The sequence below is a fragment of the Hippopotamus amphibius genome, chromosome 4 (genome assembly GCF_030028045.1).
Source record: "Hippopotamus amphibius kiboko isolate mHipAmp2 chromosome 4, mHipAmp2.hap2, whole genome shotgun sequence".
Classification (NCBI taxonomy): Eukaryota; Metazoa; Chordata; class Mammalia; order Artiodactyla; family Hippopotamidae; genus Hippopotamus; species Hippopotamus amphibius.
The window spans coordinates 52007226-52019787 of record NC_080189.1 but is presented as its reverse complement, the minus strand read 5'-3'; the positions used below and the strand labels follow the sequence as shown (position 1 = coordinate 52019787).

Below are 12562 nucleotides of genomic sequence, written 5' to 3'. Positions count from 1 at the left end.
TATCTTCTCCAGATGGAATGAACAGAACAACCTAAAAATGACTAATCTGGAGCTTTAAAAACAAGTAGGTTGTTGCACAGACTACCTTCATTGGTTATATTTTATCATTGCTCAAATTAAATTTCTTATCATATAAATCTTGAAGTTTTAAATGTTGAACTTGTCCTTTTCAGTAAAGTGACTGGAAACACAGTGTGATCACTACATTCAGCATCTGAGAGACGCCTGGATACGGCTGTGTTCCCTAACAACCATGGAGTAAGAACTTTCAGAGTCCCTGCACCTCCTTGGCACCTTCAGAGACTAAAAGACAATCTTGGGATGGTGTGTGATGGTGGAACGGACATGGACTGCCAAGGTGGACAACACAAAGGGAAAAGCTGGGCCAATCCTGCAGCAGAACACCTTTCTGTGACAGAAGGATGGAAAAGCGGACAGAATAAGAAAATGGTCCCTGAAAATTAAACATGGCTTTATAACTAGATTCAGGCTAACGTTGGAATGAACTCATTCTTCTCTGGCACAGAGGGAAAATAAGTGTTTGTGCATATAAAGAAACATTACATGCAAATTAAAGTGAGAGATCCTAAATATGAAAGACGACCACTTGATGAATGAATGGCTGAATGACACATTCTGAATCAGAAAAAAGGTGAGGCAGCAAGCACACTCCTCTTACTTTTTATGATGGCACCTCAAAAATTAAAGCTCTGTGAGTACTAAATCAATCAATTACAAATAACACATCAAAAAAGAGTTTCGTATTCGGCCCTAGAAGTTCATTGCCCAGTTCCAACTGCTATGGTGCCCTAAGCACTGGCTGTTTGAATGAATCATGCGCTTTCCCTTTATCCAAGGAGGACAGGGCAAGAGATGCTACTAAGTAACAAAGGGCTGGGGGAAGACCCCATACGGCTCTAATCCCAACCAGATTTTTGGTTTAGGGAGAGAAACACCCCCACGGAGAGCTGACAAAGAGGGTGAGATGAGCTCCCCTCATGAAACTAGAACTCCCACAGAGCCGTGATACATTAGCCAGGGGGTAATTTTAGTCATCTGTTTTAATCCCAGAAGGAAGTGTTGACAGTGATGAAAAAATTATTCTTCCTAACCCCTCAGGGGAGATCTTGGAGAGCTCCCCAAATGCCCCTATGGCAAACTCTAATTTGTCTTGAATTATAGATTCTAATGCCATGAAGCAGTATTGAGAGGTGGCAAGTTCCCTGTCACAAGCAATGACAGAAGGGAAAGACCTGTGGTGATGTGTTATAAACGTGTGGACGTGCCTGAGGTGGGAGGTTGCTTGATTTTTGCTTCCAAATTTGGAAGCAAGGACTCAGAGCCAATTTAGGCCAGTGCGTCCCATGGAGGAAAGGCAATGCCAACACAGCCAGCAGACCCTGAAAAGGATCCGAGACTACATCAGTTGTAAATCCACAGCTTTCGGACAGCCCACCCTCTTTTCACTTAACTGGAGGTGAAAGAATTATAATAATTAATGTGCATTTACTGCCATGGATCTAAAACCAGCAAATTCTGCTAACAGATATTTTAGAAAGGAAATCAAGGAACAACATATAATTAGCTGACAGTTATTTAGGCATTAATTATTTGGCCCTTTGTTTCACTTCTTTCTTCTTCCTTCTTAATTCCTTTTGACCACTTCTCTGTTGACTTGCTTCCCTTGCCCGTTAGAGAAGTAAAGCAGGTGAGACTCAAAGTTATAACTGGGCATTCTGTGGTTGGAAGCTGTCATAAAAGGTTTGGTAAAGTGAAGGAAGAGGAGGGCGGGAGGATATTATAATTACTGGAAAAGCAATTGTTTGGTTTTTTGTTTTGGTTAGTAGGGTATAAAGGAAAGTGTGGGCTCTGGAGTCACACAGAATGAGCTTTGGTTTCTTGTTTCTGCCACTTAATAGGCTAGCTGTGTGTCCTCAGGCAGATAACTCAGCTGGTCTGACAGCTTCTCACGGAGAAAACAGGAATATCAATATCTGTGTTCAAGGACAGTTGCAATGATTGAATAAAATAATGCCAAGAGCCAAAGCCATTTCTTCCCATCCAGTAGGCTCTCAAGCTGCATTATTCAAATTATCTAAAATTTAATTTTCTCTGGTAATTAAGATATGACTGAAAGCAAATGCTCCTCAACTGAGAAGTAGGAGTTCCCGGATAATTTTTTTGTACACATTTTAATCTGCAAACTTCTTGATTTAAATTTGCAACTTAAAATTTGCATTAAACTTTACCTGTCGACTTCCCTGCTTGGAAGAGCAGCTACTTGTGCTCCTTGAAGGTGAGACCAATTTTTGGGACACACCAAGGCTCTTCTCATCACTCATCATGAACAGCAGGTCCTTGGCCTCGATGTAGTCAAAATGCCATCAGAAGACAGTGGAGCAGAGTATGGAAGTCCCACACAGGCAGGTGGCTCAGCTTTTATCCAACATGTTTTAAAAGCATTTTGGATGACCCAGAGGAAATCCCTAAAACCAAAAGAAAAGAATTAGAGAGGAGGTCCAAGGCATCAGACACCATCTATAATTAGCACTGATTGTCTACAAGTGGTTTATCTACACTACACATTACAGAGCCACGATGACTACTCATATCAGGAGCTATGAAGGAAAAGGTGCTTTATACCTATCTCTTATTGGAAATTATGTATAGGAGGTTTTTCATGTAATTTTGCAATATAACAGGCTTAAGAACATGAGTAAGAAAATCTGAGTCCAGACACATACAAAATCTGTACTATAAAAACCATCCCAAACCACGAGATACCACTTCATATGCACCATGATACATATAATTTTTAAAAACTGGAAAATAACAAGTGTTGGAAGAAACTGGAACCTTCAGGCATTGCCGCTAGGAATGCGAAATGGTGTAGCTGCAGCTGAAAACAGTTTGGCAGTTTTTAAAAAGTTAAACGTAGAATTATCACGATTCAGCAATTCTACTCCCAGGTATATATCCGAAAGAACTGAAAACAAGTATTTTAACAAGAACTTGTACAACTATGTTCACAGCACTGCAATTTATTCACAATAGTCAAAGGTAGAAACAACCCAAATGCCCATCAACTGATGAATGGATAAACTACATATGGTATATGCTATGGTCTGGATGTCTGTGCCAAACCCCCCCACCACCACGTCCAAATCTATATATTGAAATCCTAATGCCATATGAGATTGTATTAGGAGGTAGGGCCTTTGAGAGGTGTAATGTCCTGAGGGCAGAGCCCTCATGAATGGAATTATTGCCCTTATGAAAGAGACCCCAGAGGTCCCTGGTCCCTTCCACCATGGGAGGCTACTGTGATAAGCTTGCCACCGGAAGAGGGCCCTCTGACTATGCTGGCATCCCCATCTTGGACTCTCAGCCTCCAGTCCTGTGAGGAATAAACTTCTGTTGCTTATAACACCCAGTCTGTGATGTTTTGTTATAGCAGCCCAAACAGACTAAAACAGCACATTCACACAGTGGATTATTATTCAGAAATTAAAAGGAATGAAATACTGATACATGCTGTAACATAAATGAACCTGGAAAACATTATGCTAAATGAAAGGAGTCAGACACAAAAAACCACATAGTGTACATTTCTGTTTATATGAAATATCTGGAGCGGGCAAATCCATAGAGACCAATTAGTGGTTGCCAGGAGCTGAGGGGTTTGAGGAGTGAGTCTAGCTACGGGGTTTCCTTTAATGGTGATTAAAATGTTCTGGAACTAGATAATGGTGATGGTTGTACAACACTGTGACTGTACTGTCACTGAATTGCACACTTGAAAGTGGTTAAAAAGTGAATTTTATGTTATGTTATGTATTTTACTACAATATAAAAAAATCCCTTTCTTGTTTTTTGGGGGGTGGGGATGTGGAATTTGTTCTACCAAAGGTTTCTGCAGACATCTTAAAAAAAACTATAACACGGTGCAACAAAAACTACGGGGGAAAGCAGAATCTTCCGTATCATCTATTAGCATATTAGTAATTAAAACAATGATCATTTGTTGAGTCCATACTACTTACTGCCAAGCACTATAATATGAGTTTCCCACATGCAGTGTCTCATTTAATCAAAGTCTGATGGGATGGGTATCATCTTTATTTTACAGAGTTTGAAAAAGCCAGGTTTCCGAGAAGTTAGGTCAGTTGCCCAATCGTGCAGCTGGCAAGAGACTGAATCCAGGCTAGGTCCCAGGCCTTTAACCTTGGTGCTGAGAACTGGCATGCCTTGATGGCCAGGTCTGGTGATAACAGCTACTGCCCCATCTCTGGGACCTACGAGAACTGAGGAGCTGAACTAGGAAGACTCACGACGGAGCACACATAAGCAGCTTTGAAAGGGCAACACCCCACACTTTCCACAGCACAGTACCCATCTCCAAGGTGGCAAGTATCTCTGGTGGGGAAGGGGACTGACCAGGGCATTGGCAGAGACCCCTTTATGAAACCAAGTCCCCTAAAACTGAGTTCCTCTGCTGACTTTATGATTAACCTCTCTATCCAAAACTTTATTCCTTTTCTTGTTTCACAGCTGTTCCTCCTCAGGAGTGAAGAGCACCAAAGTACCAGAGCAGGGGCCTGTGGAGCCTTCCCAGGTCAGAGCCTCCTTCCCAGGTCAGAGCCTCCTTCCCAGGTCCTCCATCTGCCACTTGTTTGTATAGAAAAGCTTTCATCGCCCAGGCCTCCCCATTGTCTCAAAAGGCTGGCGCTCAAGAGCTAATTATTAGGAAATGTGAAGACGTAGAAACAAAGAATAGCTGTTGGGCCAGGAAACTGCTAACAATTTAGACCATAAACCAGCAGAGTCACTGAACTCCCAATTCCCTGAAAGATATAAAGGTCTGACACACATTCCCAAGTTGTTCTTACAGGAAGCAGACCCCTACCAGGTGAGAACTGCTGACCACAAGCACGGAGACCCCAGACCAGTTGAAACGAGAAGACTGGTGATGCTCGAAACTTCACCTTGAGGCCAACCAATCTGAGGACTGTGCAGGAGCTGGTCACGCACCCTGCAGCCCCCTCACTCACACTGCCTTTAAGACCTTTGTCTCCTGACAACTTGGAGGTGGTCTTAGGACATTAGTCCACCCTCTTCCCAGGTTGCTGGCCTCCTGAATAAAGCAACTTTTCCATTTCCACCAACACTTGTCTCTTGAGTATTGGCCTTTTGAGCAGCAAGCAACTGAACTTGGTACCAGCCTCATCTGGTTACATTTACAAGTAGTTGGCTGGGTTGCCACCTGTGACCCCTGCAGCTCTACAGGGGTGAACCACACTGCCTTTACCCACAGCCCTGAGTCAAGAGTGACTAATATGTTTGGGTTTTGCCTTCAGACTTTTATTTGACACACTAAGTTCACATAAATTCTACAGCTTTCCCAAGCATGTTAACAAGAAAAAAAAAAATTATATTCATTTGGTTCTTAGTGTATACACAGTCTAATTTTAAAAGAAGGATGTTATACAGTTGTCCAGGAACCAGCTAAATATTATATCAAACTTTTGGGTTAATTATTAAGTACTCAAGTCTCCTATGCCTTTCACTAACACTTCTTAAATAGTGAGTATGCTAAGGCCATAAACTAAAACCAAGATAATTAAGAGAAATATCAAAATCTCAGAAAATAAAATTAAGCTAACTGTAAGCCATAGAACTCAATTGCCATGTTGCTTTCATAGAAACCCCCCTACAAACCTCTGTATTCATTATGTACTGACTCCAACAATAAATAAGACTAAAAGCAAATCAACACCAGCTTCTCCATAAAGTTAGCTTTACTTATGGGGCGTGACTAATTGTACCTGAAGTTAGAAGCAAATGCAGTCTAGTTAAACACTGCCAAGCGAGGCAGTTAAGATATATTAATAGTTTGTTTAATAGCAGTGTTGGCTGCTGCTGTTTAAGAAAGAGAAAAAAAAGACCCTGATGGGAACCCCAAAGGATGAAATGTCTGTGGGGGCAGCCATTGCTATGACAACCAGTTCCACAATGCATGAAGATGACCAGCAAAGAGATTCTGCGTGTGTGTGGAAGTTCTTTTGTTTTGTTTTGTTTCAAGGCTGAGATTCTGACAATGAAAGCATGGGACGAGAAGTGGTGTGTGACATGTGCAGAAAAGAGCACTTGGGCCATAAAATAAGAGTCACGGGAATTCTGAAACTAAGCCAAATCAGAAACACCATAAATCTGTCCTAGAGGCATTTGATTAAAAGAGTCATCTTTATTTTTTAACGCTGCCAAATCTCACTTCTCAGGCAACGGCTACTAAGGCCAGGGCTATGAGTTGACAAAATCCCACACTCGTTTAAATTGGTATTCTGAGTTAAGGCCTCTGAAGATACCACCTGCTGTGTCCCCCACCCCTGCCTCTTCTTCTGGAGAAAAGAAATGGTGGGAATCCACAGCCCCCACCCACATCCATCCCCAGGTGAGTGTGAGATTATGCCTAAGGAAATATATTTGTTTCATCTCCCAGAACCTTCCTGCCTAGCCTCATCAGAAATTCAGTCAAAAATACCAGCGGCAGCTTAAAGGGCAAAAGAAGTCAAATTCTGGGGAAAGGATATGATTAAAACAAGGCAGAATAAAGAATGAAGGCAGCAGTAGCCCAAGACTAAGGTACCGGAGGAGTAAGGCAGTCTTGTGGAATGAGGCAGCTGCTGTGTCCAACCTAGGAGACCCTGTAGGCTGGCCTGGGAGGTGAGTCACCAGAGGAAAGACCTTGATGGGAGTCCTCAGACAGAGGACCTTGACAAAGGGGAGTCACATGGAAGTCTGGTGCTGTCCAGTCCAACCAGCTGATTAAGTAAAATGGCAAAGAGAAAGCCCTGCAGGGAGATAGACACTGGCCAGGGGCCAGGCCATGGATCCAGGGGTGTAGGAGACAATGAGGAGGGTACATATGAAAGACCCTTGGTGCTTTCACCCCTCCCAGTGACCCGTCCATGGACAATCTCTAACTAGAGAGGATTACTGGTTCAAACAAAATATAACAGTTTCCCTGCTCATAGACTGTAAACAACCTAAGGACAAAATTTATTTCCCCCCTTATTTTCCACTGAGGCATAACTTACATATAGTAAAGTGAACAAATCTTAAGTGTACAGACAACTCTATGAAATTCTACATTTTACATTTGCAAATACTGACATAACCACTACCTGGATCAAGAAATAGAGCATCTGCAGCCTTCCCAGAAGGTTGTCCCTGGCCATTGATCTGCCTGGTGGGGAGCTGGTCCTCCTGCTCCTGCAAGTACCTGTCCTCGTGCCCCAGGGACAGAGAGCTGAGACCTCCCTGAGGCTGCAGGAACAGGAAGTATGACTGCTCTTGTGCCTTCTGCCTAATTCAAGTGTTTGTTGTATGACAGAACTCACTCTGAGACCTGCTCTCATTTCAACAAACCACCTGGCAGCCAAATCCAACAGGGATAAGAAGCTCAAGGCATTTAGGTCAATTCAAAAACGTTCTTCTTGGGCCTCTGAGATGAGCTGGGTCCTTTCTCACCACTGCCATCCACCTGGAGAAGCTGCAGGGTCGGGCCCAGGTGAAAATAGGGCTCTAGTTACAAGTCCAATGGGCATAAGATGTGTAAATGTATCCCATCCTGAGGCTCAATTAGGGAAGAGAGAACTTCTATTTCTACCAAGAATGCGGAAGAATAAAAGACCAAGGCACTGCCAAGCATCTGGCAACACAGGCTATTTTAAGACCTATTTTAGAAATTTTCACTAAGAAAAGAATACACAGTTTGGGAAAAGATGCAAAGAAGATATACACATCAAGACCTATGTGCCTTCAGGAAAAGACGCTCAACAATGCTAATTATTAGAGAAACATAAATCAAAACTAAAATGATGTATCATCTCACACCAGTCAGAATGGCCATTGTTAAAAAGTCTACAAATAACAAATGCTGGAGAGGGTGTGGAGAAAAGGGAACCCTCCTACACTGTTGGTGGGAATGTAAGTTGGTGCAGCCACTATGGAAAACAATATGGAGGTTCCTCAGAAATCTAAAAATAGAATTACCATATGACCCAGCAATCCCACTCCTGGGCATATATCCAGACAAAACTATAATTCAAAAAGATACATGCATCCCTATTTTCATAGCAGCACTATTCACAGCAGCCAAGACATGGAAACAACCTAAACGTCCATCAACAGAGGAATGGATAAAGAAGATGTGGTACATATACACAATGGAATATTACTCGGCCAACAAAAAGAATCAAATAATGCCATTTGCAGCAACATGGATGCAACTAGAGATTATCATACTAAGTGAAGTCAGAAAGAGAAAGACAAATATCATTATGATATCACTTATATGTGGAATCTAAACTATGGCACAGACGAACCTATCTGTGAAACAGAAACAGACGCACAGACAGAGAACAGACTTGTAGTTGCCAAGGGGGTGGGGGAGGGATGGACTAGGAGTTGATGGTTAGTAGATGCAAACTATTATATATAGAATGGATGGACAACAAGGTCCTACTGTATAGCACAGGGAACTATATTCAGTATCCTGGGAAAAACCATAATGGAAAAGAATATAAAAATAATGTATATATGTATATAACTGAGTCACTTTGCTATACAGCAGAAATTAACACAACATTGTAAATCAACTATACTTCAATTTTTTAAGATTTTTAAAAAGACCTATGTGCCTTGGAAGGAGCAAGACTTAGGTTTGCACTGGTGCTCCCTTATTACAAACTCTGTGCACCTTGATCAATGCATTAACCTCTCTGATCTTCAGGGGTTTTTTATGTAGGAAATGGGGAATGATGAGGATTAAATGGGAAAATGAAGTTAAAAGTCCTGCCTTGAATAGAATAGACACTCAACAGATGTTAGTTCCATTTCCTCTTCTCCCAGCTTCCTCAAAGTGGCATTTGTACCAAAGATAAGATCCTATACTCCTCTTGCAACCAAAAACAAATAAGCACTCCACAGAATTCTGAAATATTTTTGTCTTTCAATATGTTAACATTTCCCCAAATCCATAACACAAGTGCAAACAGATTTTTTAATTGTCAAAGTAGCAAGCTTACTTTGGGACAAGACATAAATGCAGAAAGATTAAAGCCACATAATCATCACCACTGGCTGTCCGAAAAAGAAGCTTAATATTGACTGATAGGTTTGAAACAGCAGCATATAACACAGCTATTTACTGATCTGTTGGGCCTGGGGGTCTGCACTCACACACTTGGTCATGTTTTGCTTGAAAAACAGGTTTTGCTTCCAGCCTTGGAAACAACTCACATGAAGACCAGATGGCATACAGCTCCAGTTAATTTAAAATTTCCCAGTGACACATGCCAACTAAAGAAGGCCTCTTGCCACCCAGTTCACGGATTAGCCGCCACAGTTACTGAGCTTCAACATACCCTGAAAGGATTTCAGGATGGAATCAGGAATGAGGCACTCTGTGCTCTGGGAAAACTGGCAGAACAGGCCTTCAGATAGTTAGACATTTTCAGGAGAAACTGTATGCACCCAGTTTCTTGCATCTTCCCATACTTAGAAAAGTACTAAAACCATTAACTAAGACATATGGTCCCCATAACTGGCATAAACCTTCTACCAGGATGTGTGCTGGACTACATGTGCCCCTTCTCCAGAATCACATACCTACCGACCTGTCGCCTACCTCTTCCAAGCAGCTCCTCAGAGCTATTTGAGAGGCTGTCTCCCCGGCTACAGGCCTCAGTAAGCCCCCAAATAAAACTGGAACTCACAGCTTCCATGTTGTATGTTTTTATTTCACGACAAATATATGAATTACCTACTGAATGAACACCGACATATGTATAATGGAATATCCATTTCTGGTCTTCTGGTCCTCCTCGGTAAAAGAAAATTATTCAAATCCTAGATATACATCTTTTTGGAAATGATACCCCCTGAAACACCTTGATTTCCAAAATGGTACATAATCAAAAGTAGGTCTTTGGTTATTAGACTATAAGCTCCAAAATGATCAGAGCTTTCTGGAAGCTGGCTCCAACCACGATGCCCTTGGACAGCTGGCCCTGGCCTTCTGTGTGAAATGCGAGCCAACCTGCGTGAACCATCTGAATGGCTGGCCTGATCCAGGGACGCTGACATCTGACTGTTCCTGGGGGATGAGTACTGAGGCTCAGAGGCAAAGGAGTCCCCACCCCCTCTCCCCTAAGGGCAAACAGCCTCTCTGCAAACCATCTGTTGTTGTATTCTCTCTGCTCTGGGAAGACAGGGGTCAAGAGGCCTAAAGATTCAAATGCTTACTTTGTCACACTGAACCAGAATATCCATTTCTACCCCCTCGCAATCCATGCAAAGAGTGTTCTGTGCAGTTTGCAATCCGCTTCTTCAGAGCAGAACAAGTTCTTGCTCAGAGCTCAATCCAGCAACAGAAATGTACGGGAACGCAGATCTGTAGTGTGGCAGCTTCCGTGAGACAAAAAAACTTGACAGTGACACCAGACTGCAAGTTTTGCTCAAACCATTTCTTTGCCACCACCAAGTAAACAGAATGAAAAGCCCCCAAATCCTAATAGTCATTGCACAGTGTCATAGACTCTAAGAGTGAATTCTAGCCCAATGTCTCATCCAAAGCAAGAATTCCTTTGATAACATTGCTAGGTCATCCCTGCTCGACCATTTCCCATGACAGAAACACCCCATGTCATTTTTTTGTTAAAGATGGTTTTTCACTTAGGGTTGAACTTTGTCTCACTAGGACACATGGATCCTAGATCTGCCCTCTGTCACTACAAAGAACAAGATGAACCACTTCTTTCACCATTATCTGCATTGGAACTAACATCACTCCCATCTCCCACCCAGCAAATCTTTTCTTCTCCAGACCAAACAGTCACATTTTCATCAGCCATTTCTTATTTGATCGTCATAATCACAGACATCCAACTCTAAGTACACTTCAATTTGTCTGTGCTTCCCTGAAAATGATGCCCAGATCTAAACACAAGCTCCAGGCGTGGTCTGGTGAGAGCAGGAAAGAAGGAAGCAACCCCCTCCCCTTCCTTATACACACTGCAACTGTTAACACTGCCTCAGTCTGTCCTAGCTCTGGGGACACCCATACCTCTTCCTAGCACTCAATGGCCTTACAATTCTCTAGGACTCTGATGTGGTAGGAATTATGGAGAAGCTGGGCTTCCTTCTTCCTGAGCAGGACTCCTTTACTTCCTTTAGCTGAAATTCAGGGCTTGATGGTTCTTTATTATTACTGAATTACGTCATATTAGTTTTGACCCATGATTCCAGCCTGTCAAGGTATTTCTGGGGAGTGACTGTCATTCTGTGCGTTTGTCCGACTTTTCCTCTGTTGTGACATTGATATTGCATAGGCATGTGACTTCTGTCTTCACCCAAGTCATCCTGGGAAATTTACTAAGAAGAGTGTCAAGGGACACTGAGGTTTTCTGCATAGCTTGATGCTAATTTGTTCATGAATTAGCACTTCTGGGACCAAATTTGCCAACCAATTCCAAATCCCCCTAACTGTACAGTCATGTCTCATTTCTCAAGGTGTCTAGATCCACCTTCTTCAAGGTTTCATGGATCCTTGTTTAAAAAGCAGATTTTGGAAGCTCCAAAACCTTCTTTTATTATCCTGAGCCTGTGGTTTTCAAAAAGTGGTCCTCAGACCAGCCGCATCAACATCGCCTGGGAGCTTGCTAGAAATGCAAATTCTCAGATCCCACCACAGACCTGCAGAGTCCAGAACTGAGGGTGGGGCCCAGGAATCCACTTTTAGCAAATTCTCCAAGTGATTTTGATGCACGGGTTTAAGGACCACTGCCACAGGTGCATCTTTATCTGCGGCATAGAACCTTAAGACATCTGGTGTACTTTCATCAGGAGATTGGAATAGGCCCTGAACTCTTTTCTGAGGAAGATTCTGTCCCATTTCTTAGCCTCTCCTTTAAGCCAGGTACGTGTGTTTCCTGTTCCCACTCCCACGCTTCATCATGGTAGCAAGTTTTCTCCAGAAAACTAGAGACAGCTGGCTGGATGGATCCTATCCTGCTACGGTCCACGTGGGAGCGGTGGGGTGGGCAGAGGTCTGTGCATCCCCTCATCTTGATCAGGAGTCTGAATTTCACAAGACATTCACTGTGGTCTGGTCACAAGAGTCACCACCTATGGATCTACACTGGATCCTTGACAAAGCATCCACCCTCCAAGCTCTTGCCAAACATTATAACCTGGAACATTGTACTTTCTAGACTTTATAGTGCAATGGATCTCAACTCGGACTACACTGTAGAATTATGTGGGGGAAACTTCTAAAATGCTGATGACCAGGCCCAGATCTATCACACCGGAACCTGTGGTCGGGTCAGGCTTTGATAGTCCCAAAACCTCCATAGGTGATTCTGAACATGAAAGCACGGTTGAGAACCACCAGGAAATGATCTAGAAATGTAAGATCATATGAACATCTAGCCCAAGTCAGATCATCAGATGGACAAGCTGATGGAACTGCACTCTTCTGATCTCTGGAGAACTTTCC

At 42.7% G+C, this 12562-nt stretch overlaps 1 protein-coding gene across 11 annotated transcripts in view; it reads right to left on the bottom strand.

Moving 5' to 3' along the window:
• OSBPL3 (oxysterol binding protein like 3) overlaps positions 1–12562 on the bottom strand; it is a 182803-nt gene that overhangs the window by 91322 nt on the left and 78919 nt on the right. For 10 of the 11 annotated variants that reach the window (XM_057731336.1, XM_057731338.1, XM_057731334.1 and 7 more), the window contains one exon: positions 2250–2486. The exons of the other annotated variant lie outside the window; for it this stretch is intronic. In XM_057731336.1, coding sequence (XP_057587319.1) covers positions 2250–2345 — 96 coding nt within the window. In that variant the 5' untranslated portion in view covers positions 2346–2486. The remainder of the gene's footprint in view (positions 1–2249; positions 2487–12562) is intronic. 11 annotated transcript variants of the gene reach the window in all.